Source organism: Leptosomus discolor, chromosome 6 (genome assembly GCF_034619465.1).
Source record: "Leptosomus discolor isolate bLepDis1 chromosome 6, bLepDis1.hap2, whole genome shotgun sequence".
Lineage (NCBI taxonomy): Eukaryota > Metazoa > Chordata > Aves > Leptosomiformes > Leptosomidae > Leptosomus > Leptosomus discolor.
This window is the reverse complement of record NC_141396.1, coordinates 41062340-41088285: the sequence shown is the minus strand read 5'-3', so window position 1 is coordinate 41088285 and position 25946 is coordinate 41062340. Positions and strand designations below refer to the sequence as shown.

General features: G+C 43.4%; 1 protein-coding gene across 1 annotated transcript; it reads right to left on the bottom strand.

The window, feature by feature from the left end:
* Positions 1–2936: 2936 nt before the first annotated feature.
* Positions 2937–22849, bottom strand: MINPP1 (multiple inositol-polyphosphate phosphatase 1). The gene is made up of 5 exons (XM_009951143.2): positions 22282–22849; positions 21829–22017; positions 20816–20913; positions 18957–19090; positions 2937–3336 (listed from the first exon to the last, which is right to left on the bottom strand). Exons 1-5 carry the CDS (start codon positions 22847–22849, stop codon positions 2937–2939), a joined length of 1389 nt encoding a protein of 462 aa, XP_009949445.2.
* Positions 22850–25946: the final 3097 nt, after the last annotated feature.

Genomic DNA, 25946 nt, shown 5'->3' with positions numbered 1-25946 from the left:
AGAAAATATTATTCTTCATGCAGGACTTTTTCAGGATGTGGTAATCTGTAATGCCAGAGACACAGCAGCCTGTTCAAACACTTGTCACCGAGCTAGTGCCCAGCTTTATGGAAATGTTTTGATCCATTTTAGTACACCAACAAATTTATATATTTACTAAATAAAAGGGTCATACTGAAGTCACCTCCCTCATTATAAGAATCAGTCACAGTAACAAGTGCCTAGAATATTTACATGTCTAGATACTTCTACTGCTACAATTATACAAAGTTTCCCCATTTAGGCTCTAATTCTGCCAAAGGAGTGAGCCAGTGCATCCGTTAAATACAGATCAGAAACCAAACAGCACGTTTGGGTTTTTTTCTCAGTTAATTGCTGACAGCCGCTGAAGAGTCATCCCTGAAGCCCTTTGCACAGAGTTTAAGCATACAATCAATTTGGTAATGCAGAAGCAAATGATGCTTCACTGTAGAAGGAATTCTTTGGTTCCTCCACCTCATCTGGCACATGATCAGAAAAGATCCTCCTCCAAAAGGAAGGATGTATCTTTTAACAAACATGATATCTTAAAAACCAGTCTCACTGAACTGACAAACAGAAATCCTCCATTCATATCCAATAGTCAGGCTTTCATCTCTTCTGTTCAAATCACGAATCATCACAGGACGACTGACTCACAGAGAAAAAATATTTGTTCAAAGGCAGATTTTCTCACCCTTGTGTCTGCTATTTACCAAACTTAACTGCCTTTAAACAAAGGTTCGTTTCTTTGTAGCTTGCCTCAAATGTTGCAATAAAGTTTGTGGCAGGTATCTGTCACAGTAATTATGATCCGTTGACTTAGTCTCAAGGCAGGTTCATGTAAAAAAGGAGACATGCAAAGCTGTTACAGCAGTAAAAGTCATATGCTGGGGCCGACAGTTATCCTGACCTAAATTTGTTTCAGCTTTGATATTTCCTCCCTAACAATTCCACCAGTTTCAGAAACAGAGCTGCAGAGCTAACACGGGCAAGGATTTCAGTGGGATGGTAATGCTGAAATACTCATCAGTTTTCATTAGTATCATCAGCGATCAGAACCTTGGTCTCCACAGAAATGGGTGCACTAATGAAACAGGGCCCTACATCCCAACATAGCGAAAAGCCCTTAACTCAGAATACAACAGTAAAAAAAAAAAGTTTTCAACTCTTCCTTAACTTACAGATATGTAAACCTTAAGTGCTTTTATACAAGCCATATTAAAAAAACCAAAACACCCAAGTCTTCCAGAAAAATAAAAAAATTATACACCAAATTTAACTCCTCAACTTTGAGCCAGTTTGGCTTTCTCTTTCCTGTTTTTGCAGCAGTTAAGTTCCCAGCTCTGAAGGTGAGCCTACAAAAAGAAGCTACCCTGCAGGAAATGAGGGTATAAATGTTTATAGTGCACCTGATACTCTGTGGTAATTGCTTATACCAGCCACCCTTCACCCCCTCCCCAGAAAACACAGCAAACTACACCTCACTTTATGGGGTAAGCTGTGGAACACTCATTATAGGGTGTGAGTAAGCACTTCAAGTGCTACCAGCACCATCAATCCACACCCTCGTTTGCTTTGGGGCAACTTGTTCACATAGCCATTCCCTTCTGGCTGATGAAGGAATTTTTATCTGACCTACTGCATTTCAAACATTTCTGGACAATTATCTTCGTTTTTCCTTTTTCAGCCACACCGCAGAGCTCTAAAATACTCTCAGTAGCAAGTGAACCTACTTTAAGTGCAGTTGCTCTAAAGGACCACCAGTACTTGCACGCAATTAATTTCTTTAAAACCAGCTTCATTCCAAGAACAAGGTGGCACATCAAATGTACAAGGCCTTCCTACATGACACCACATTTGGTGCCTTAAAGCTAGCAGAAGTCAAGTCTCACGCAGAGGTAAAGATCATTGATCAAAACAGGTCAAAAACCTGTCTTAATTTAGGGTTAGCAACAATCCCATTTCAAGCAGGAGCTTGACTGGAGACCTCCAGAGGTCTCTTCCAAGCAGAGTTGCTAGGAAAACTGTCAGCACCTGGACAGGACCAAGATGTTCATAGCTGGCACAGAGTCTAACCTGAATACCCCAGCCCAAACCTTTAACACAAGAAATCCATGGTGTCAAGTGAAAGGACACAGCAGATTAGTCAGAGAACAAGCACTATATACCCCACAGCACCTTAAAAGAAGAGTGGCTACTTCCCACTCCCTCACTGTTTGTTTTTTTTAAAGACAATTTACTTACCCTGGAGGCTAACTTGCTATGCAGGATGGGTTGATGATGACCTTAAGACTTTTAACTCCTCGACCCTTTTCATGTAGCTAATGCATGCAGAACACCACAACTCCTCCTGCTTTAAATGCCCAAGAAAGAGATGTTCCCGTGGTGCTGTCCAGGCAGAAGCTGGACAGCTGTGGAAGAGGACTATGTACCCTCTCCCTCCTAGAAGCTCAGGAAAAGGCACAAAAACCCTCACAGGTTCGAATTATTTCATGCCTGCCTCAGGAAAACAGTAGCTAGCAAAACAGGCAGCACAAAACAATACTGAATCAGTCCACCCATCTTCAACTCTGGTAAAACAGAAGTTGCCCCAGCTCTTAAATCCATCTATGGCACATTTATAAAAGGAATAACCAATGAAATTACTTATTTGTACATATAAACATACAGGTACGCTTCATCTTGCATCACGTATTTGTTACAAGTGCTCAGCAACATCCCTGTTACAGCATTTGTTTTTGTAATTCTACTTATGTAATAAATAAACAGTACATTGAGCTCACCAAGACAACCTATCAAATCTTCAGGTTTAGAAAGTCAACACAGAAGTAGCAAATCATCAAAAGTGCTTGTTCACAATGTCTATCAAACAGAACCGAGATCAATTTGCGGAACACCCACTCCATTTCATTCCCTCAAAGTTCGTCAATAGCAGTAACATTCACTTTTGGTAATTCACACTCTTCTTTGAAGTGGCAGTTTTCCAGGATGTCCTTGTAATAGTCCTTGAGGTCAGCGTAAGTTGAGATGGTTTCATTTGAGTGATGGAACGACATCAGTTTTTCATTCAACAGCATCTGTACTTGATACTCTTCTTTAGAGGTTTTTACTTGATCACAGTGGTAAAGCACAAAAACCAGGTTGGCTGCATAAGGCACAATCTGGCCACTGCGAAATTTCCGATGCCTTTGTCTGACATAATTGTTTGCCCTGAGAGGCTCATCATCTTTGAAGAAACCCATAAGGGCAAGGAGGGGCTGAAGTGTCTCTGCATGTCCAACTTGTACAATCAAAGGTGAAGAAATGGGTTTTGAACTAAAAAAGAAAAAAAAAGTGCAAGGGATGAGCAAGGGCCTGTGCTTTAAAACACACATACCAACATATTGCACAGCTGTCAGCAACAAAGGCTTATAAAGGGAATTTCACTGTATTAGACTTTTTTTTAAAGCACCCAAGCTTCCTAAATTTTGTCCCAATTTAAGGTATTGGTTCTTACATAAAATGTACGACGTTGTAATAAATGCAGTTAGGCTACAGCTAGAGCCTCATACAAATGTGGCAAACAAAAGCAAAAAACAGATGAATAGTGTGTGTCCATATATTCAGTACATCTCTCCAACTCCCCGTGTGAAACTATCACTTGTGTTCTTCCTAGGTATGGGAAGATCCAGTGACCATGCTACAGTCAATATACTGATTTTGGATTAAATAGAAGACGTTTAAATAGCATTGCCTCCTCCCATCAGGAATTTGAGAGAAGGGCAGCAAGTTACCAAGCCAGCTGCAAGGCTTTGTTAACATACAAACCAAGGTAAGCCCTTCGTCAGATGTGACAGAGTCCCCTTCCACTGTCAGCACGTGGGAAGGCTTGAAGACATTGCAGTAACTCGTTGGTTCTGCTAACACAGATCCATTGCAAACACATACAGCCATTCCCCCATCATGGGCTAGCTGGAAGAACTCCTAGAGACTTTTCTTTTTTTTAACCAAATAAAATTTTTACTACAAGTTTCACAGATTTGCTTTATACAAACCTATGGCTAAAATGTTACTGCTTTTCCCAGGATGCTAAGCAGTGTTTAATAGGATTGATTAGTCAGCAATTTTTTGTTGTTGCCTGGCAGATGCAAAAAGTACCTGAATGACAGGTATAATGAACAATTAAGTGAGATCACCCAGGACATAATCCACCTCACAAAGACCAACAATTTATTATTAAAACATACCCTTTTTCTTTAACTATTCTAAATACTTCAAATGACACAGAATTCTTTAAGGTCTTTTTAATAAGCTTCTGCCTAAATTAACCCAAGGTGTGGGGAAGAAAAGCCCCCACGTTATCAGCATTTTAGACCCAGAAAGTTTTAAAGTTTTCAGCATTGATTTTGCTAGATTTGAGAATCAAAAACCTTTTCCAACTGCTGCAATAAAGTGACAAATCAGTTTCAAGATGAAAATTAAGTCTAAGGACAAATTTACTAGCACATGGGGAAACTACAGTAAAGGCCTACTACCTCTGACCTAACTACAATGGCATGATTGCCTGCACAAGCAAACAAATTACAGATTGAAACACACAAACCGGTTCTCTCCCTGGCACACCACCACCAGAGTAGCATTTTAAGGAGTGTTTCTTGCCTACTCCTACGACCACCAATGCTTTTAACTGCACACCGTGCTACAACAAAAAGCGTAATTTGATGGCAAAATGTTGCCAATTCTTTTTTTCCTATATAGAAAAGTACATCAGCATTTACCAAAGTTTAGTCTGAAGACAGCGATTCAGTTGTCAGAGGAAAACATCCCTCTGCAATTTATTAGTCCAAATTATAAGCAGGACTACTGCTATTGCTAATTCTCCAGAATAATACCAACTAGTCAAAAAGACGATCATATTCCCTCAGCACACAGGCCGGCAAATTAAGCCATGGATTCACACCACAAACAAAGCCTAAAACAAAGATAGCTTGTGCAACAAAAGGTTACACATTGTTCAACCAAAGGAAAGATAAGAGCTGGCTTGCTGCACGAGGAAGCATCAGCCAAGATGAAAATCTGCCCCTTGCTCCAAGAGAACGATGATGACTTTTTGGGAACATCTCCAAGTGGCACTCAGAAGCTCAGGTCACTTGTTCTAGCACATGTAAAACCACATTCAGCTTTCATAAGACAAGAGGTGATGTTTGGCAACATTCCAGTTGCCAGTGAAGTCCACCCACAGATAAGACACATCTTGATTGGCCTGAAAAGGAGGCGTTTCCTCCGCTCCAACCTGAAGTCTGAAGCAACTGAAAAATGGTTAACTGGGTGACTTGCCTGTAAATTCGAACTTTGCTCAGATAAGCAGGACTGCACTACGGCACAGGATGGGCTCTGTACTACCAGCTCAATATAGCCCCAGTGTTTGTGCAGTCTGAAACACACCTTGCACCATTCTGCTCCCCGGTGAGCCTGCAGCTCTTCTGACAGTACACCTTAGACATGTATGCACACACATGCACATACTTTTTTTTTTTTAAGTGACGTTTTGCTGAAAGGAAGAGTTTCAGAAACCTGCCTCCGTTTCCTGTTCAAAAGAAGCATTAAAACTACAGAAAGGTTCTGCATGGAGTATGTTACATTTTTTCCCACCCATGCCCTTGCTGCACCAAGAGGTGTACATTCACTATAGCCCCTCTTCCAGCTCCTCCAAAATCAGTGGTTCTGCCTGCTTTTCTCCTCTTGTTATTTATGACCCCATTTTAAAACTGTAAAGCTTTTGAATCCTTCAACCCTCTTGTCTCCCCTTCCCCCTCCACTCTTTGTTCCCTCCTCCTACTCATTTGACTAGTTCATCTATATCCTCCCCCTGCCCCACACCTTCAAGGAAGTATTTTTAGGTTTTAGGACACATTCACATCCCTCCTGTCAGTCCACAAATGGGAACAGCAGCAAAAAACCACACACCTACAGAACATGGCAGAAGTTATTCCTTTGATCTTCTGCAATTTCCAGCTCAGAGATCTCCTGGGCCAGATGTGGCTTCTATGTAATGCAGAACCTCTTGATGAACCTTTCCTTTGTCCAATTTCTCCTTAAATCCACATACATTTCTAGCATGCACGATATCCTGTGGCACAGCTTCACACACTGCTCTTAATTTTTTCTATTTGTGGATGCTACGCACCATTTAACCCTACTTACAACTTTGCAACAATATTCTTTCCAAGTTGCAAAATCCTACCTTAGGCATTCCACAGTTTTTCCAAATGAGCTATATCCTTTCAGATCAGACTATTAGAAATGCACAATACTCAAGACAGTGAGCTACATCGTAAAGTCATGCTACACCCATGATGCTTTCCATTTTCACAGAATCACAGAATGCTCGGGGTTGGAAGGGATCTTGAAAGATCATCTAGTCCAACCCCCCTGCCAGAGCAGGATCACCTAGAGTAGGTCACACAGGAACGTGTTCAGGCAGGTTTTGAAGGTCTCCAGAGAAGGAGACTCCACAACCTCTCTGGGCAGCCTGTTCCAGTTTCACCCTCACAGTATTTTTCTTTACGTTAACATGGAACCTCCTATGCTCCAGCTTGCACCTGTTGCCCCTTGTCCTGTCACTGGACATCACCGAGAAGAGCCCGGCTCCATCCTCCTGACGCTCGCCCTTTACGTGTTCATAAACATTAATGAGATCACCCCTCAGTCTCCTCTTCTCCAAGCTAAAGAGACCCAGCTCCCTCAGCCTTTCATCAGAAGGAAGATGTTCCACCCCCTTAATCATCTTTATGGCTCTGCACTGGACTCTTTCAAGCAGTTCCCTGTCCTTCTTGAACTGAGGGGGCCAGAACTGGACAAACTATTCCAGATGAGGTCTCACCAGGGCAGAGTAGAGGGAGAGGAGAACCTCCTTTGACCTACTGATCACACGCCTTCCAATGGATGGCAAAATGTTGCAATTCTTTTTTTCCTATATAGGAATGCTATTGGCCTTCTTGGCCATGAGGGCACATTGCTGGCTCATGGTCATCCTGCTGTCCACCAGGACCCCCAGGTCCCTTTCCCCTACACTACTCTCTAACAGCTCAGTCCCCAACCTATACTGGTACATGGGGTTGTTCTTTCCCAGATGCAAAACTCTACACTTGCCTTTGTATTTAATTAAATTTCTCCCCCCCTCCCAAGCTCTCCAGACCTTTTCTAGTTAGCCTACAGAAGTTCAAGATACTTCCAGGCAACTGTAACAACCTCAAGACTCAACACTCCTGAGTAGTAATTAATCCCTGATTCTACCTGACAGATGATAAGAAGATCATTTTTACCATGTGGATTACTTCACAGATCTGCAATTTTCAAGCCCAGTTAGTCTCACAAGGTCCTTTCACAATCGTCCTCGTAGAAACAATTTATCTTATTTATCTTGAACAAAAGTGCTGCATTTGCACTGCCACTTACCTTCTCACCTCTTTTTTCCCCCGTCATTTACAACATGCTGAACAGCTGAGATCCTTGCAGACTTACCTCCACTAGCAACCTTCTCCTGCTAGGAAAATCAATCAGGTATCCCTAGCCTCCATTTCTTCTATTTTTCTTCATTTTTTACTCATGTAAGGATCTTTCCCCTTAATCCCAACTGCTTGATTTCTTTTGATAAGGAAACCTGCTAAAGGGTGTTTGAAAATCATGATTGCGTCTCCCAGATCACCCCAGTTACATGCTGATCTTTCCCGGGAGCTCCAAGAGGTGTGTTTTCCTATCAAAGAGCCATACTGACACTAATCTGGGATATCATATTCATCAAGGTGCTTATCAATGCTAGTCTCAATTGTTATTTCTACTAGATCGGCATGTAATTCTGATTCTCTCCTGGAGCTGCTGCCCCGCCCCTCCCCCCACCTCCCCCCAATTTATTTATTTGTTTTAAAATCATCACACCTGCCAGCCCCTACAAGCTTCTTGGCTGAAAGCAACACACACTGGCTGTTGTTTCAACTATTTCATTCAAGTTCTTGTAGCACTCTTGGGGGACTATCACCCAGCTCTAGCAACGTGGCACATTTTCACTTCGTCCCAACTGCACGCCTTTATACACACGCGTGCTCCCAAACATGGTGCTCTGTATTTTGTAATTACTAAGCAAGGAAGCTAGCAGTGTAAATATGCTGCTAAAGCCTCCAAAACAAGTGGTACACAGGCATTATCCACCCTGCAGGGAGTAGATTTCAGACACACCACACAGCCGCCAAAAAAAGGTTTCAGAGCTGCAAGAACAAAAACAAAACAAAACAAAAAAAAACCCAAACACATTCTGGCTATCAGTGCCGGCTTTAAGCAAGGTTTGGCTTTACTTTCCAGCTGATGCTAGCAGGAATTTTGAAACAGAAGTAAATCACTAAAAAATATGGTTAACTTCTTAGTTAAAAAAAGCAGCAAGACATAGGTTTCCAAAACAGGAAACAAATTATAGCCCATACACACACACAAAAGTTTTAAAGAACAAGGAAAGAAAATCTCATGAAGACAGAAGAAGAATAAACAAGGTGCTCATTCTCACTGTAACTTGAGTTTTTCTTTCACCTCCTTTAGTCTCATGAAATCCTCATGCCAACAGGCCAAACCACCTGGGGAGACAAAACAAACCTCTCCCACTCACAGCTATCCCACCGTATTGTTTTAACAAGGATTAACACTGTTTCCTTGTATGATTCAAACCTGAGTTTTCAATAGCCTCTTTAACACAGTATACCTGGTTTCTCATCAGTACTAGGGATATCTGATTTCTAAGACTACTCAAGCACTCCCTGTTCAGTCTGGGGTCATGACTCCAGTTCAGATGTGGTTTCATATCATCTAATAACAACAATAAAAATCACTACCAAGGTTAAAACAGCAACAGCAGCATTTTTAATTAGAGGGAAATCATGAAAGATTGCCTCTTCAGAGCGTGTACACAGGCAAAGGTTACTACTGCCCCTACATTTCTGATAAAGTGAAGACAGGAGTGCAAAGCACAATCACCAAATCACTGATAAATTCAAAACAGTAGCACAGGCCAATAAAATATTAAACAGAAGGCCTGAGGTTTCCACACTCAATCTTCTTTCCAAACGATTAATGACTCAGCATCACGTGGAAGCACTGGACAAAGTTCTCAACATCATACTCTGGCAACTGCTAACGATACTTCAATTCACTTTTTTCTCCCTTTCATTTCATAAATTACTTGGGAAAGTACACTGATCAGTAGAAAAAAAATTTAAAATCTCATTTCCAACTTTAAAGGGAGATGAAGAGACTGTACGTAAAACTTTGCCATAAAATATCAAGAGCTTGTCTGAAAGAGATTGCTGGCAATTGGTTTCATATCCATTTTATGGGACACTTCCAAATGAGCAAAAGTGGCTGTCACTAGGCAGAACATGAGCAGGGCTCACTGAAGACATGTGTCAGCTTCAGCTACTGAACCACCCACGCTGTAACCTTCTAAGTAAATCTGACCACAGCTGAATATGAAGAAAGTACTGAACAATTCATCAGCACAACCCTGAAAGCTACGTCTCACTATGGGGAAAAAAAGGCACCATAGAGAAGCACAGACACAGGATTTATCATTCAGCCAAACTCTAGTTCTCCTTAATCCCAGTAGATTTGGGTTTAACTCTCAATCTTCTGCATCAGCTCACCCATCCTCAACAGCAGATGGTTCCTACTCTTCTTAGGACTACTGACATAACACCTGAGACACAGAAGCGAGCCTTCTTTTAACCAAAGTTTATTTCCTAAGCACCAATGTGACTTTCAGCTAGAGATAACCCAAACCCCAGCAGGTAGTGGGATAAGAAAGAACATTTCCTACAGCAAAGCTTAACTGGCCGCCAACATTCAAACCTCACATAAAAATCCCTCCAACAACTTCAAAGAACGTAAGTTTTGTTTTAACAACTGTTAAACAAGTAAGCTTAGACTACGCTCCATCCTTTGTCCCCCCCAATAAAAAAGCCAGGATGAAGGACCCAAATCCCTCCCTTTTCAGCTATGCGATGAACTATCCACCCCTCCCACCTCCCTCTGTGATTTATTTCTCTAAAAAAAAAAAAAAAAAAAAAAAAAAAAGCTGGAAGAACCCTAAAACTACAAGGAAACAGCAGAGATCAAGGAATGCAGTGGCAGTGGTGAGACTCAGACTGCAGCAAAAATACTTAACAGTGGTGTTGCTCAGTGTTATTACCAGTGGGAAGAAGAAAGAAGGAAAAAAAAATAAATCTGTCAAACAGTATGCACAGAACCATAGAATGGGTTGGGTTGGAAGGGAGCCTAAAGATCACCTAGTTCCACCCCCCTGCCATGGGCAGGGACACCTGCCACCAGACCAGGTTGCTCCAAGCCCCATCCAGTCTGGCCTTGAACACTGCCAGGGAGGGGGCAGCCATAGCTGCTCTGGGCAGCCTGTGCCAGTGCCTCACTGTCACAGGAAAGAACTTCTTCCCAGTATCTCATCTAAATCTCCCCTCTTTCTGTCTGAAACCACTACCCCTCATCCTATCATCACACCCCCTGATCAAGTGTCCCTCCCCACCTTTCCTGTAGGCCCCCTTTAAGCATGGAAGGTCACTAGAAGATCTCCCCAGAGCTTTCTCTTCTCCAGGCTGAACAAGCCCAGGTCTCTCAGCCTGTCCTTGTAGGAAAGGTGTTCCAACCCTCTGACCATCTTGGTAGCCCTTCTCTGGACCCACTCCAACAGCTCCATGTCTGTGTTGTGCTGGGGGCCCCAGAGCTGGATGCAGCACTCCAGGTGGGGTCTCACGAGGGCAGAGGGGCAGAATCCCCTCCCTTGACCTGCTGGCACCATTTATTTCGATGCAGCCCAGGATACGGTTGGCTTTCTGGGCTGTGAGCGCACACTGTTGGCTCATGTTCATCCCATCATCCACCAGCACCCCCAAGTCCTTCTCTGCAGGGCTGCTCTCAATCCACTCATCACCCAGCCTGTATCTGTGCTTGGGGTTGCCTCAACCCAGGTGCAGGACCTTGCACTTGTTGAACTTCCTTCCAACAAGGACATACATGAGCTCACTCATGGCAAAGGCAAACTTGAAAAGCTGACAAGACTATGCAAAACTCATTTAGAACCCCAATTAAAAGGTGACAGCTCTTATCCAGTCCTGCAAGAGTTCATCACCTAAAGCTAACTAGGCTTCACTGCATTTCACTTTAGAGCTTTTGCAGTTTCAAAGGCTCTTTTCTGAATGATCCCACCTCTCCATGCTTACAGACCTCCTTACCGCAGCAGCATCACGCTGATGCTAAATGTTGAACCATCCTGACGAACCAAAACCAAATCAAGAGGATCATGCCATGTGTCAAACCCTTCCTGCCCAAGGTGAATACTGGTTAGATCAGTTCATTTGTATGTTAGTTGCAAGGTACTATTTTGCCTCATTTTTTAATTTCTTAGAAAAAGAGATATGACTATAAGAGTTGCTGAGACATCTTTTCAGAGCAATCTTGAGCAAGCAAGCACTAGGTAACTAATGTGAGATTAATTTTGTTCTGGGCAGTCTGAAAGGCACAAACAACACTTCAAATGTCTAGTTCTAGACAGATAGATGAGAAGACACAGGTCCAGGGGACCTGGACTGCTCAGGTATCTGAGAGAAGGCAGCAAACACACACACTTCAGAAACGCAGACGCAGGGATGCTTCTGAACATGCTACAAGGACCTATGGTGAATTTCACATCCCTACCCAGTTTTCCCAAAAGCACCTTTAACCATGTCAGAAGCCCCGTCTTTGAAAGATGGACCTATCAAAACTATCCCAGGTACCCCAAAGTGCCAAGGGACAGAGCAGGGATACCTCCAAAATGACCCCATACAAAGCCACACAGAACCACCCACCCTCCAAGCCCTCCAAGAAAGGGACCCTCTAGGGAGCGTAGTCCCAAAGCCTCTGACCTGGCTCTGCAAGATCCGCTTCATACCTCAAAGCAAGCCCATGTAGTACACATATGGCTACAAACTGCCCTGCGCTTTAAACAAGGTGCATTACATGTCTACGTGTCTTAGCCCTGGTTCTCCTTCAGAGCTGCTCTGCTACTGGGCAGGTGATCAAACACACTGGTTTACAACTCTCACCCAGAAAGCCAAGAATCTGCACTGTGCAAATGTGGGATCCCAGTGGCAACCAAGAAGTTTTATTAAAAGAAATGATGGAACAATTTGGATCTGAGCAGAAGGGTTTTCTAAATAGAATTACATCATTTCTACTGCATACGTGGAAGCTTTTTGCTCTATTCCCATTGCACATACTTAAAAAGATAGTTTTGAACAGTTAATTGTGTTTAGATCATCTATTGCATTCTTTTGTACCAAGTCATAGGTTTGCAAGGAGCAATTAGGGCACAGTAGTAACTGACTACAGAAAGGTTATCAATTGTGTTGTGAACTGACCTGCAAAGAGGAAGGCAAATTACATAAACCAACAAAAACTACCAATAAATTGGCAAATTAAGCCATTTACCATATGGCTTAGCCTGGTATAACTACAAAGATCACCTTCACTGGATCTTCAAATTCAAATAAGGGGTTTTTTTTGTTTGTTTTTTTTAAATACCTTGAACCTGCTTACTCTCAGAGGAAACCACAAAATATTTTGCAATCTGTATGTGCAGCTAGGTCAATATTTTCAAACATTAGCCACGTACTTTAAATATTGAGATGGGTGCATAAGGCATACCTCCCAACTTCCAGAGCCTTATGGTAATCCATTCAGACAAGTAATAACAAGTATTTCATACTATCTTTCACAAGCAAGAAAGGCAGACTTGTTAAATATTTGAAGCTAGAAGAAAAAAAGTATAAAACAGCTTTTAATGAGTAGCTGATTGCCTTAAAGTGTGCCACAACCAGGTTTCAAAGCCACCTCTGCCCAAGCGTGTAGCTGTTAAGTTTGTCTGGTTTTTTAACAAGATCAGCAGCTTCATATTGCATTAACTAACTAAATACACGAATTTCTCATCAACACACACAGTTCCCGTCGGCAGAACAGCACTCCCAGATCACAGGTGTAAGGCTCAGCTGGGCACCTCATGGAAACCTGAAGCTGAAAAGCAATGCACATCTTTGTCCCTCCTATGTACAGTCTTCCTACAGATCCATACCCTACGCTGCAGCAACAGGGACTTCCTCCTGCAACTGCAGCGCTTCCTTTTTCTCCTCCCAGGTTCAGCTCGCCAAGTCCTCCAACAAGGCAAGAAGCCAGTGAGCAATGAGCTGGCAGCCCCCACGATCCCATGCAACACACAGATCAGACATGCCCCCTGAGGGGAGATGGGGGCCCACCAAGTCTGAGGTTATCCTTACCATTAGCATCGTGTTAGGTGGTGGTGGTGGGAGGATTGTAATAGGGTTTGGTCACTAGCTGTAGCCCACATATGAGCCACAAAGAACTCAATGCTTCTTCTGAGGTAAGGTGATACTCATTGATTGCTCCTCGACATGCCAATGTTGAAGCGTCTGTAAATACCACAGCTTTGGGAAATCGGATGCTTTCTAACAGTTTAAACAAATGCAGCCTTTCAAGGATTCTTCCACAGCAGCACAACTGCAAGAGTACACACATGCACGTATCGCCACCTAGCAGTTTTACCAACATAACAAAGAACAGAGGCACTTTGAGTAAGGCCTAGGCTCCAGTGGGGAAAACCCAACAGGTTACTGAAGAGTATTTACTCATTAGCTTCTTTGCCATGTAGTTGCACAGCCTGACTGTATTTTCTATCCGTAGCAGGAAGACATGGGAAAAATGCAATTCTTGCATCTTCACAAAAATAAAGTGCTTTATGGACTAAAACAACTGCCCAAGTATGCCATTTCAGTATAATAAATCACCTGGTTTAATTTTTCATTGAACATTTGTGATACAATTCTCTTTTTGTAATTAAGAAAATTTGCATGGAAGAGAGCGTCCTGGCCCCCAATTTCTCCCTAGAAATGTGATTATGACATGTCCTTACAGACTGGTAAGAAGGTAGGGAGGAACGTGGTCCTGAAAGGCCCACTGCGACTGTGGTAAGGTCTCAAGGAGTAGATGCTTTCTACTGAAAATTAACCTTTATTAGACATTTATACTTTACTGCTACTGAGGGTGCAGAAGAATAGAGTCCATGCATTGGTATGCTAACAGTAGGTGGTCACTAAAACAACTATCAATAAATACAACATCAGACCCAAGTTACTGAACAAGCTATTCCACCACCTCTCCACCAGCTGCCTGGATGGGGACAGTTGACAAGAGCAACCATTCAGCGAAAAATTTCTTTCACTGCCTTCAAAACCAGTTTGCTGTACAGCTGGACCTGCACAGAAGAGAATATTCCTAGTTTAAACCAAGAATTCTATTATAATTCATATGATGAAAGATTCTAAGAGTGTCTGAAACATTTGCACTGCAAATTGAAGGTGGGACTAATTAGCAATGGTATTTATTGCCACCTTCATAGTTTTCTTAAGGACAGACTAATCAGCAGAAGATATTTTCCCCAGAAGAAAGAAAAAGTGAGCTTTAACAAGGCAACTAATACAGCAAGTAAGTTTGGTGAGCCATCAGATCACAAGGTCAAGCATCACTTCATGGAAGAAACGGTTACAGTAAAAGCAAGGTTTCTCTTTTTAATTCAACTGTAACTGGGAATTAAAAGTCATTGAATATAAACACTTCAAGTATGCTACAAAAATGCAGCGTTGCCAACACTGTTCTCCACTGCCAAACCTGGAACAGAACAGATAATCCAGATCTCCCAGCTTCTTCCTGGAATAGAAATTCTCCCCTTTCTACTTTTGGATAGCCCAATCTAAGCTTTCCAGAAAGAAAAGGAAACTTGGAGCAAAGATAATGCTCTGGAAGTAAATTCATCAGTCTTAAAATTTTAAAGTAAATAGCCAGTTACAATCCAACATTAAACATCGCTAAATTGAAACAACATTCTACTAAAAGATGTTTCACCCAAGGTTCATTTTCTGAGTAACGAACTGCTGCAAAAGTATTTAACCTGCTGACTTGAAGTTGCACGATACCAGGAAAAAAAAAAAAAAAAGAGGCACTCATGCACAACCAAACATTTACTGTTATTAACACAGGCATATTTTTTTATTTGTATGGTTTCTTTTTTCTCTCACATTGCCACAGGATCCAGGATAAATCTCGCTCCCTAGATGAAAAAGCACCAGTTGCACTGCCACTCTCTAGATCCCAAGAGACACGAGCCATTCCAAGACCACGGCAGTGGCAGATTTCCACATATTAAGTGCACTGGGTTATCCGTTTGACACTATACACACGTCTTCAGCGCTTTAAGACTGCCACCTTACGTTGTGGGATGGAGTGACACATCCCTTTTGTGCCAGGCAATGCGCTTGGGCAGCTTTCAGTTCCCATTTAAGATGATGCAGACTAAGCAGATCGCTCCCCCAGCTTTGGATTTGGAATGATTTGTAGGGTCCCGATCCTTTACACACACAAACTCACTACCTGCTTCCCTCTGTGGTGGCAGTGTGACACGAAAACCCCCGAGACCACAACTGCATGGCTGAACAACGGGATGGAGTCATCTTGGTCCCTTAGTGCTCTGCCTCAGACACCTGACCTTCCCCAGGGAGCCTGCTCCACCTTGTGATTTAGTGACTGCTGATCTAGTTCTCAATAAATCAGAAGTACAGATACAGATTTTTTTCATATGGCTTTTTAAAAATTTATTATTATTAAATTCACAGGGATATCTTATACCCAGTTGAGACACACAGCTGCAACTAGCACATACAATTTAAAGACTGAAAGACTGTCACTGTTCAAAGAGTAAATTATACTAAAACAAAACAAAATCGATAGCTCTCCTTACGTAAGCCAGGCTACCTTTAGAAGTTAGTTTTCAGATTTCAGAAGCGCAGAGGTGTCTTAAGGGCCTCATTTGTCTGTTTTTCTGTTAACCTGCACTTCTTCCTTATCTTCTCATTCCCAATTCTGTGCCTGTTCGTACAGACACACACAGCACGTGACAGAGGCAATCACAGCAGCATGCTTGTAAGTGTTCACAGTCGGGTGTTAGTGACCCGTGCCTCGATGTATTTTTCATTTAGCTCTCCAGTGGGCTGAAGAAAGGATACAGGGAAGAAGTTTCTTTAAATGGTGATCCAGCATAACCACTGTTTTGACTCCACCACTACCAAAACAGGATGTACCACCGACTCCCGTACAAGCCTTAAATTTCCAGAGTGACCATTTGACAGCACAAGTTCTTAAGCCAGCTTGGCTGTAGAGGGATCCTATCTCAGTGTCCTTTAGCCCACCTTTCATTCACAGCAGCTCCTCCCAAAAGCCAAACTTACTTTATGTTTGCAACTGCCAAATTTTAACCCATTCATGGTGAAAAGAACAGAGGTGTCTCCTTTGTGCTGGCTGATGCACAGCACAGCTAAGATTCAGAAAGGCTCCTGACCACTGCTGGCACACAATGCAGCAGCGTCCTGCACGTTCCTGTCCTGGGCTCTCATTTCCAACCCTGTACAGCCCCTTTCCCTGCGCTCACATGCTCATTAAGGCAGGACCAAGGCATTAATCTGAATGCAGGTGTTGGGGAAGTCTACATTTACATCTCAAAGGCAAATTTTCAATGCCTTTACCTTCTCGAATACTAGGCTAACACTACTAAAACCAGACACATTAGTGATTTTCGGTGAATCCCGCAAGTAATTAAGATAAACAGTACTTGTACTGTTTACCTAGTGATAACTGCCCTTTAGATGAAAGAAACCGTGTTACGTATTAAACATGACCTCAACAGTCTTGCATCACTCAGAGCTCCAGTGATCAACACAGGGTCTCCCTCTGCATCCCACACTGAAGAACAGCAAAAAAGCCAACTGACTGAGAATTATGCTTCACCTGCCTTAACGCACAGTTCTTCGACCACTGTTCATGTCCAACTTGGATTCTCAGTTAGCAAACTCTTAAAGGAAGAAAACTTCTTTGCTGTCTTTTCTACTATAAAATGGTTATAATCAACTTTATGGATCATTCCTCCAACCCAAAATGTGAATGCTACTTCTGATTTCAGTCTGTCGACTAAACGGGAAAAAAAGTCTTCCAATGGGTTATCATGTAAAAAATACATACGGCCAGCCCCAAATATCCCTGACTCATTGCTTTTCTTTCCAAAATTCAAAGCCATTAATATAACTCTGCTGGGAATTAGGTAGATCTATTTTAATATATTGAATATAGAAATAAAGCCCCAAGGATGCTAGGAATGCAAGAACATGCACACATGTAACTAATGTTTACATATCAACACCAAAGCTGAATTTGCTGGTTGCAAGGTAAAGTTACCTATAAATTGGTTTCTATCAAGTATTTAACAGCATGATATTTATACAATCTTACAACCATATCCTTGATATCATGTACTTCTATAAACATTTCCACACTTATCTGCTAAGGTATTAATTCATGTGACTGATCACTAAACCATGAATTTGTAATTCCTCAGTTTGCATGAGGAACATGCACACAGATTGCAAATTAATTCTCATATGAATGCACTGCAGTTAAGCCTAAAGCAGCTCTCAAAAAAATACACATTACCAGCACATGAAAGCAAACGCAGGTAGTTCTGTGACACAAACCTGTATCTGAAGCCTTTCTCCACACCACAACAGATCCCAGTTTCACTCCTATTTTGCTTCTCTCCATCACACCAATTCACACAAGACAAGATCAACACCAGATACTGAATTGTGACTGCTGATACCAGCTCACAGGAGTAAACAATACACAAAAACAGCACAGGCAGCACAACCTTGATTTTCAAGGAAGCAGAGGGATGGTTATATCCATGACACTACAAAGGCAGCTCTGAGGACTGCGTGACTCAGCAATGGAGTACCCCTGCTATTGTTCTTCCACTAACACAAAATGACTGTTGCCAAATCACAGCAATTGATGAAGACAAGCCACTTTATCAGACCAGGACCCTTTGAATACACCTGGTTATTGTATCTTTAGGTCTACTAACAGTTACTCATAAAGCCTAATATCTTCCTACAGCTACAGTATTGTTCCCAAACTACAGCTTCGCTGTAAAAGAAAAAGAATGAGCAACTAAATATCCCACACAGAGTTCTGGGACTGGCTGGCTGAACTACTGACTTTGGATTCACGCAACAAATCACAACATTTAGGATGACTTCAGGACAGAGGTGTCTTACTCATGTTCTTACAGGGCACCGAGCATATCGCCTGAAGCCTGCCCTTCCCTAGCAGGTTTGTTACACAGCCAGTTTGCTATTACAGCTCTGGCCTCTTCAACCCTGCAACAGCCTGTTCTGGTCTAGAATCACTAAGCGTTTGGATTGATCTCTAAATAATTTTTCCATAATTATATTTCAACACGCAAGATACTCAAACACATGCAGAGAGAAAGTAAAACTTCCATGCTGAAGTGCTTAAGTAATCAGCCCACAGAATGTATCAAGGGGATGCTCTCAACCCGTATTTTTGCCACAAGTGAGTTTTAACAGGGACATTTGAAACAAAAAGCTCATCGTTTTAACTCAATGGCCTCTTCTCAAACTGTGCAGAAAGAGAACACCATTATCAGATAGCCGTCCTTTGAAGGCCTGTATGATCAGTGAGTTAAAAGATGGAAATATATTAGCTGGGCACAAAAGCATCAGTGGAACTAAACACATACTCTTTGCAGTAATACTGCTTTATTAAAAATTTTATTCTCTCCATTAAAAATTCTCCTAGCTCAAACTCTCCTAATATTGTTATGTTTGGAAGTAAAACACTTAACTTCTACTCACACTAAATCCAACTCAGGATTGATCACAAAAAGCTTGTAGCCAAAGCACAAAAGACTTTTTATTTAGCCAAAGCACAAAAGACTTTTTATTTACCTTTTGCTCTCTTCCACCGCTTTGTCCAAATGCTGGAAGATATCTTGGAATAAAATGCAGCTGGAGCGACTATTGATGTCATAGCCATATCCTCTCTTCCAGTATTGCTTCAGGTCATTCAGATATTCCAGTACCTAAAGTTACAGAGTTCACTGTATTATTGCACTAAGGGAAAATAAAAACCCCACAACCTGGAGCAATGATGCTACTGCACGCTGCACAAAACCAACAATTCTTTGACACAATAAAAAAACCCAAACATCGAGGCTCCAGTTGAAACTGCTTCGGCATAAAACCAGACACAATAGATCAGACTAAAGAGCCACCAAATTCAGCATCTTGTACCTGGTCATGCCCATTATCAGGCCCAGAGAAAACAGCAGGCACACTTCCCCAGACTCCAGGAATTTTCAGCCCAGGGCTTTGAACCCTAAGGTGGTTTTCTACAAATTTAATAGACTTCAGTGGAGTCTCTCCCCCAATAACCCAATCTCCCCTTTGAACATACCAAGTTTTAGGCTTAATACTATCCTGAAGCTTGGCCATACACTGTGTTAAAAAAATTAGACCGTTGCCAACTTGGCTGCTGCTAGCTTCATTCAGTACCCATTAGGTACTGCACATGACAAGACAGTCACTGTCCACCATTTTTTTAGCATTTCTGATTTTGCCTTATGAAGGTCTAAGATCCTTAGCTTAGTTAATTGTTCTTCAGATGGAAGCAAGCTCATAGCTTTAACTGAGTTTGTCTACTCCAGAGATGTGCACGCATCTCAAAAAGGCAGACCCGAACCTTGGATTTGTGTGAGAGCCCATGATGCTCTCCTTGTTCTCTGTTCTTCTCCTTACAATTGCTACCATTAAAGGTGGTTTTTATTTCATTTTTGTTCATTAATTTTACTGTAGCCGAGCCACCACTTTCACGGATCTACAGTTCGCTTCATCAGTGGCACAATGGATCTGAGACAGCCACCTCATACATGAAGTTTCAACTTCTTATCCCATACACATCGCTTTGCGGCAAACACCATCTGTCACTGCACTGTTGTGTAATCCCCCCTCATGGAGTGCCCCTGCAAAGCCTCTCAAACACCCCACATTCTTACTATCCCAAGTAACTCTACAGAATCAGGAAGCTTTCCCACCTCACTTCTAAGTTATTTATAAATATATTGAAAAGCACCGGTCTCAGCAGAAGTCCATGGTGACCCTGCTCCTCCATGAGAGGAGACCATTTTCTCCTAACTCCATCGCCTACCCTTTAGCCAACCTAGCTATGTAGACATCTCCCCTCTTCCCCTTAAGGGGCATTAAGTTTCTTTAAGAGCCTCGGGGAGCCTTACTGAACATCAAAGGTACATCAGGTACTTTTCCAAAGAAGAGGAACCAACAGAAGTCTCATGTATCTGGGTTCTACTAGTTTTATGAAGAAGCATTAGGTTTAGAGATCTGATATCCCCAGAACCACATAAAAAGACTTAAGAGGACCTAGAAGACCTCATTTGACGTCCTCTAGAATCCAGGCATTTTATCCTATGATTATCATATGCAAAACAAAGCTGTCCAGAGCATTTCTGATGTTACAGAAACAAAAGCACTATATGAACTAAGCACAACAGGAAAAAACAAATCTCAATCAGGACTCATCAAGACTGCACCGGTACTTAAGTCTGAATAAAGATGGGTATTTCAGTCTTTCTGCTTGATTAATCCAGAACTCTTTGGAGACCAAAGTAGTACTTCATGAGTCTGAAGAATAAGGAGCACACAACTTACAACTTCTGACAGTGCAAAGAAAGTGCAAATCTGAACACTGTCTTTTGACGGCTTCTCAACTATCTCTCCCATTTAGCACGTACCTTGGCATCTTCTTCACTGAAGAGTGAACACCATGGGGAGGTCACATTTTTTATAGCCAACTCATACGAGCAGGTGAGAAAAGCCACTTGGACAAGATCTGCAATAAATCCAAGAAACAAGCAGAAGATAAACCACTGCTACACAAGTACACAACTTGCCTCTCAAATGAAATGTAATTACAATTTAGCAATGCAAACAATTAAATCCAATAAATAATTACCAGTCCAAAGGCCAAGCACCAAAAATAAGCAGCAGCTTTCAACAGAATTCTTGCACAAAATCCAAATTTCGGACTGCAAGCTTTTCACATCACATTGCTATGATAGGAAAACTAGAGTATTTCACACCAAATGCTGCACAGCTGCTGATGTAGATGCCATAGGTGTCACCTGCTAGTGTGTCCTCATCACCACAAAGGACAGAAGAGTCAACACAGGCAAGGTGCGTGTGTTTAACACAGAGCAGTCTCTGACTACCATTACTCACCCTCCACATTAGCGGCTGAGTTTGAACAGCAGCATGTTCCAACTTTGGGACTACAGCTTATAGGGACATGCTGGAAACAACAGCAATACCCATTTGGGAGGGCTCCCCCAGCTCTTGACTACACAGGGAAACCCAGCGCTTCTGTTCTGGACAAGCGAAGTTACAACATGGACCTACAGGTCCACCTTTTCCTGAGGTTATTTGTGCATTTGAATTGTAACAGGTTTTACAAAAACTACACCTGCTCAACAAGCAGAATTAAAAGATAACACTCATATCCCTCCAAAGGTAAAGTTGATTTCACCTACAGGAAAGATCGTTTCAAACATCTTCTTCTTCTGACCGCTGACTAACAAGCATTCATTACAGGAACACTAATATATGTTTACAGCCTCATGCATTTAATTAGAGACTGTGTCTCCTATTTACAGCATATTTTGAATTACCTACTTTGCGTAACTACAGTCTTGGAAGTTGCTCTCAGCCAGACTCAGGGCTGAAGCCACTTGTAACAGGCATTAGTTACCTGCACTCAGCTCCTCCACTGGCAAACACAAGGCACTGGCGACCTTCTCCAACACGTTCCTCATCTCCGGCCCCTCTTTGAAGGCATCCACCTGGCACATGGCCGCCTCATTCTCTTCCACCATGGCTACAAACTTGGCGCAGTGATCAAAAAACCGCATCAAGGAATCATTCACTTCAACCTCCGTCTCTGAAAACAAGCACGGGCCTCAGGGAACCAGCCAAGGGAAAGCACCGTCGTCCGTAAAGGTACCCAGACACCCTCCCGGGGACAGTCCCCTCACCACAGCGGTGTCCCTACGGGGAAGGACGCGCGGTGCAGGGTCCCCCTCAACCTGGGGAGGGGGGCCATGGGACCGGCTTCACGGCTTCCCTCAGCGCTGGGGGTCCCTCAGGGAGGGAGCGGGGCGCTCTCAGGGAAGTAGGGGAGGGGGTTGGGGGTGTCCGGGCTTACCGTCGCTGCCGAGGCTAAGGGAAGGCCCGAGCCCGCGGCGGAAGGCGGCGCCGCTCTGCAGACAGCGGTGCTTGGAGCTGCTGGCCAGCACCAGGCGGCGGCGGGCGGCGAAGAGGGCGGGGAAGCGGGCGGCCAAGCGGCGGGCCAGGTGCTCCATATCCCGCCGGCCCTGCGGCGCCAGCCGCCCGTCGAGGCTCTCCTCGTACCACATCTGCCAGGCGGCCAGGCCGGCGGCGGCGGGGCAGGCTGCTGCTGCTGCGGCGGCCGGGCGGCGGCGGAGGCGGGCGTGCAGCTCGCCCAGGCGGCGGATCTGCCCGGCCGTGGGGTAGCGGGTGCCGTGGCGGAGCAAGGCGCGGAGCTGCAGAGGCGTGCAGGCGGCGGGCAGCCGCGACGCGGCCGCGGCGGGACCCAGCGACAGCGGGTCGCGCACCAGGTGCGGGTTCACCTCCTCGTAGCGGGACTTGGTGCCGAAGTAGCTGCTCAGACCCGCGCTCGCCACCGCCAGCAGCAGCGACAGAAAGAAGAGGGCGGCGTAGGTGAGCCCAGCTGCTGCCCAGCGCGGCGCCATGGCGGCAACTGCTCGGCTCCCGCAGGAAGAGGCGGGGCGGAGCCGCCTCCTCTCGCCTTCCCCTCGCCGCCGGGGCCGCGCCTCAACGCGGGCGGCTCGTAGCCAGGCGAGGGGGCGGCCCCCGACGAGGCGGGCGGGCGGGGGGGGGTGGTGGCGGCGGCTCTCCTCATGCCGAGCTGACTCCAACCAGGGCGGGCTATCTCCTCTCAGGGCTGCACCCGTGTGTTAAAACCCCGCCTTTTTGACCCATTTATGGCTCCTCACGACACTAAAGTCCCCGATCCTCAGTTCCCCTTGCACCCGCTTTGGCAGGGCTTGGCCTCCAATATGGGCTGCATCGTCCTTCTCCACATTGGCGGATGTGTTGGGCGAGTGAAGCTAAGGGGCTTTTGAGGATGGTTTTGGCTGGTTTTGCCCAAAAGCTGTTGAATTCCACTCAAAAGTACAGGCTGCATTGCTGTGAGGGGGATTGTGGGTCGCTGCTGCCGAGGTTGGCACTGCAGGTCAAGGGCAGTGCAGGGCATCAGGGTTTTTTAACACAGCTTATATGTTGCCAGCAGGAGGGGGTTCAGGTGAAAACGTGCAGCTGTGGAAAAGTTGAACAAGTGAGAGCGTGAAGTTTGCAGCCAGGGATGATTCCAGCCAGGAGCGGTGTCCGGAGAGCCACCAGTACTGGTTATAATCCTCGCATCCCGCTGGCGTTGCTGACAGCATGGCATGAGGGCATTGTAATGACTTATCCAGAAAAGCTGAGAAAGGCTTACAAAAGCAAAGAATAAAAAGAGGCATCCTGTGAAAAAGCCTCAGCGCACCCATGACGTGTTGGCTTATAGAAGCTTGGCCAAAAGCATAAGCAAAACATCCCCAGTCCTGATGATTCAAGAAAACCCTCGCTAGTAAATAGGTATCAGCTTGTAGCTACAGAAACTGAGGTATCTGTAGGAGAAGTAAGGCTTGAGGTTAACAAAAGCATCTCAAGTCTCAGGAAAAGGGCTTAGCTTTTGGCCCACAGCATGTCCTGGGGAGACCTATGTTTTATACACAGAAGGATCAGGTACTTTACTTCCTGCCTACACAGTCAGGCTTTTGCTCATACAGTCGAGAATTTTCACTGAATAAACAGATATTCATTATATATTTAGTCAACTAGTGAAATTCTGTTGGGAAGTATGTATCATCTCCCCTGTCTCCCACCTCATCAATAACCAAAACAAATGTGAATGCAGTGATATGTAAGGCTCAAACAGTTAGGGTAGGCAAAGCCTTTAAAGCTGAAAGAGAAAGGGGAAAGAAAAGTATAGAAATAAGTGTTTTAAAGGTTCTGGGTGAAGTTATGGGCTTTCTGTGTTAAACCGGAGTGGTGTGACTTGGCTCTCTCCCAGTCATATTGTGCAGGCCTACTTGCCATGTTTCCTGGTGGCTTTGGGAAAGGAAATAGCATAATATGCAAACTGAATTATCTTGTTGAAGGCTTTGGCTCAGCCACCTGTAGCGTGAAAGTTACTTCTTACCAAGCAAAATGGAGACTTTTAGGGTATATAGAAAAAATTCTTGACAATGAGGATTTTGTTCTTTATGTTTTATAGAGACATAACTAATAAGCGGTTGGATTGGTGATCTCTGAACCAGCAAGTATGTCAGCTGTCAACAAATTAATCTCACTTGAGAGATAATGCACATAGTTGTTCTGATGGGGCTTCCGTTTCAACTGCGTCTCGGTCGCAGCACAGAGAACTTGTCTGTTTCTGTCGCCATTTGTGGCCTGTTCGTCTGAGCCTTGCACAGCATGCTGCTTTTCCTGCACTGGGATCTTGAGGCAGTTGTAGATAAGTACCAACAAACAAGTGCAGCGCTGAGAGGCAGACAGGTTTGGCACTCCTAACCTCAGTTAAATTTCTGTCTCCTCTTTAGGGATTTGAAGTATTCGAAACAGTAACTTCAGAAAAGAGAAGCAGATAAACAAACTCTTACTGATTGCATATGCATTTCACTGTCTGTGGAGCTGTGATGGAGAGGGCTCAGGTTAAATGTGGAAAATACAAGTTTGTGCAAGAAGGTGAGGCTAATAACTAGTTATTGTTTAAAAAAAAGCACTGTCTACTATAAACCAGTGGTAATTCAAAATCAGTGAGACAGACAAAAGTGTTCTGATCATTTTTCTAGTACAGCTCCTTCAGATGTAAATGGTTCCTCAAAAATGATTCTTGGGAGCTTTCCAATTTTATAAGGCTGGACTGAACTTGAAAGTAAGCATTTCAAGACCAGTGCAGAGAAGTAATTTAGATTTCAGTTTGAAAAGACATCCAGAGGGGAAAAATGCAAATACTCCATCATTTCACATGATCTTCTTTAGTTTATATTAGGCATGTCTAAGCACAAGTAATTTCTAGCATATCATCTTTTACAACAAAATCAGCATGAACTACCTACAGTGCCATTTTCAGAAAATACTGTCTTAAGTTGTTTTGAAACCCATGGAGAGTATTTTATAAAATACTCAGGAAAACATAAATTCCATCTTCTACATAATTATTCACTGTAACAAATCTGTAATTTGTTTTAGTGGGAAAATGACTTTGCATATTAGCAGTGTGCACATGAACATGTGTGTGAGAGAGAGAAAAATAGAACTTGGAGATTTTCATTAGAGATTTCAAATCTCAGGTCTTCAAAATGTGCATTTAAAAGGTAATTAAATAAAACCTGATTTGTGAGCACAGTTTCTGGTCCAGAAAGGGAATTCTATGTCCTGAATTGTCATGTGAAGACAGTTACTCCCCACTGTCATCCCTTACTTGTTCCTATCACATCACATTAAATTGTCACATCCTATCATATCACATTATATTGTTCTGTTATGTATTTTGGGTGGCTTTCAAAGGATTTTTTCTATGTATCTATTAAGATGGGGAAAAATCTTATCAATAACATATTGTTCTGTGAGGAATCACCTCCAATTATTTCCCCTTCTTAGTATGTTTTTGTAAACATGAAGAGAAAGACCTGCTTTTACAATGTGTTTCATATTTGATGAATCTGGGTCCATAGAGGCCTTTGTGGTCTCTGGTCACAGGAAATTTTTGAGTGCTGCTCTCTG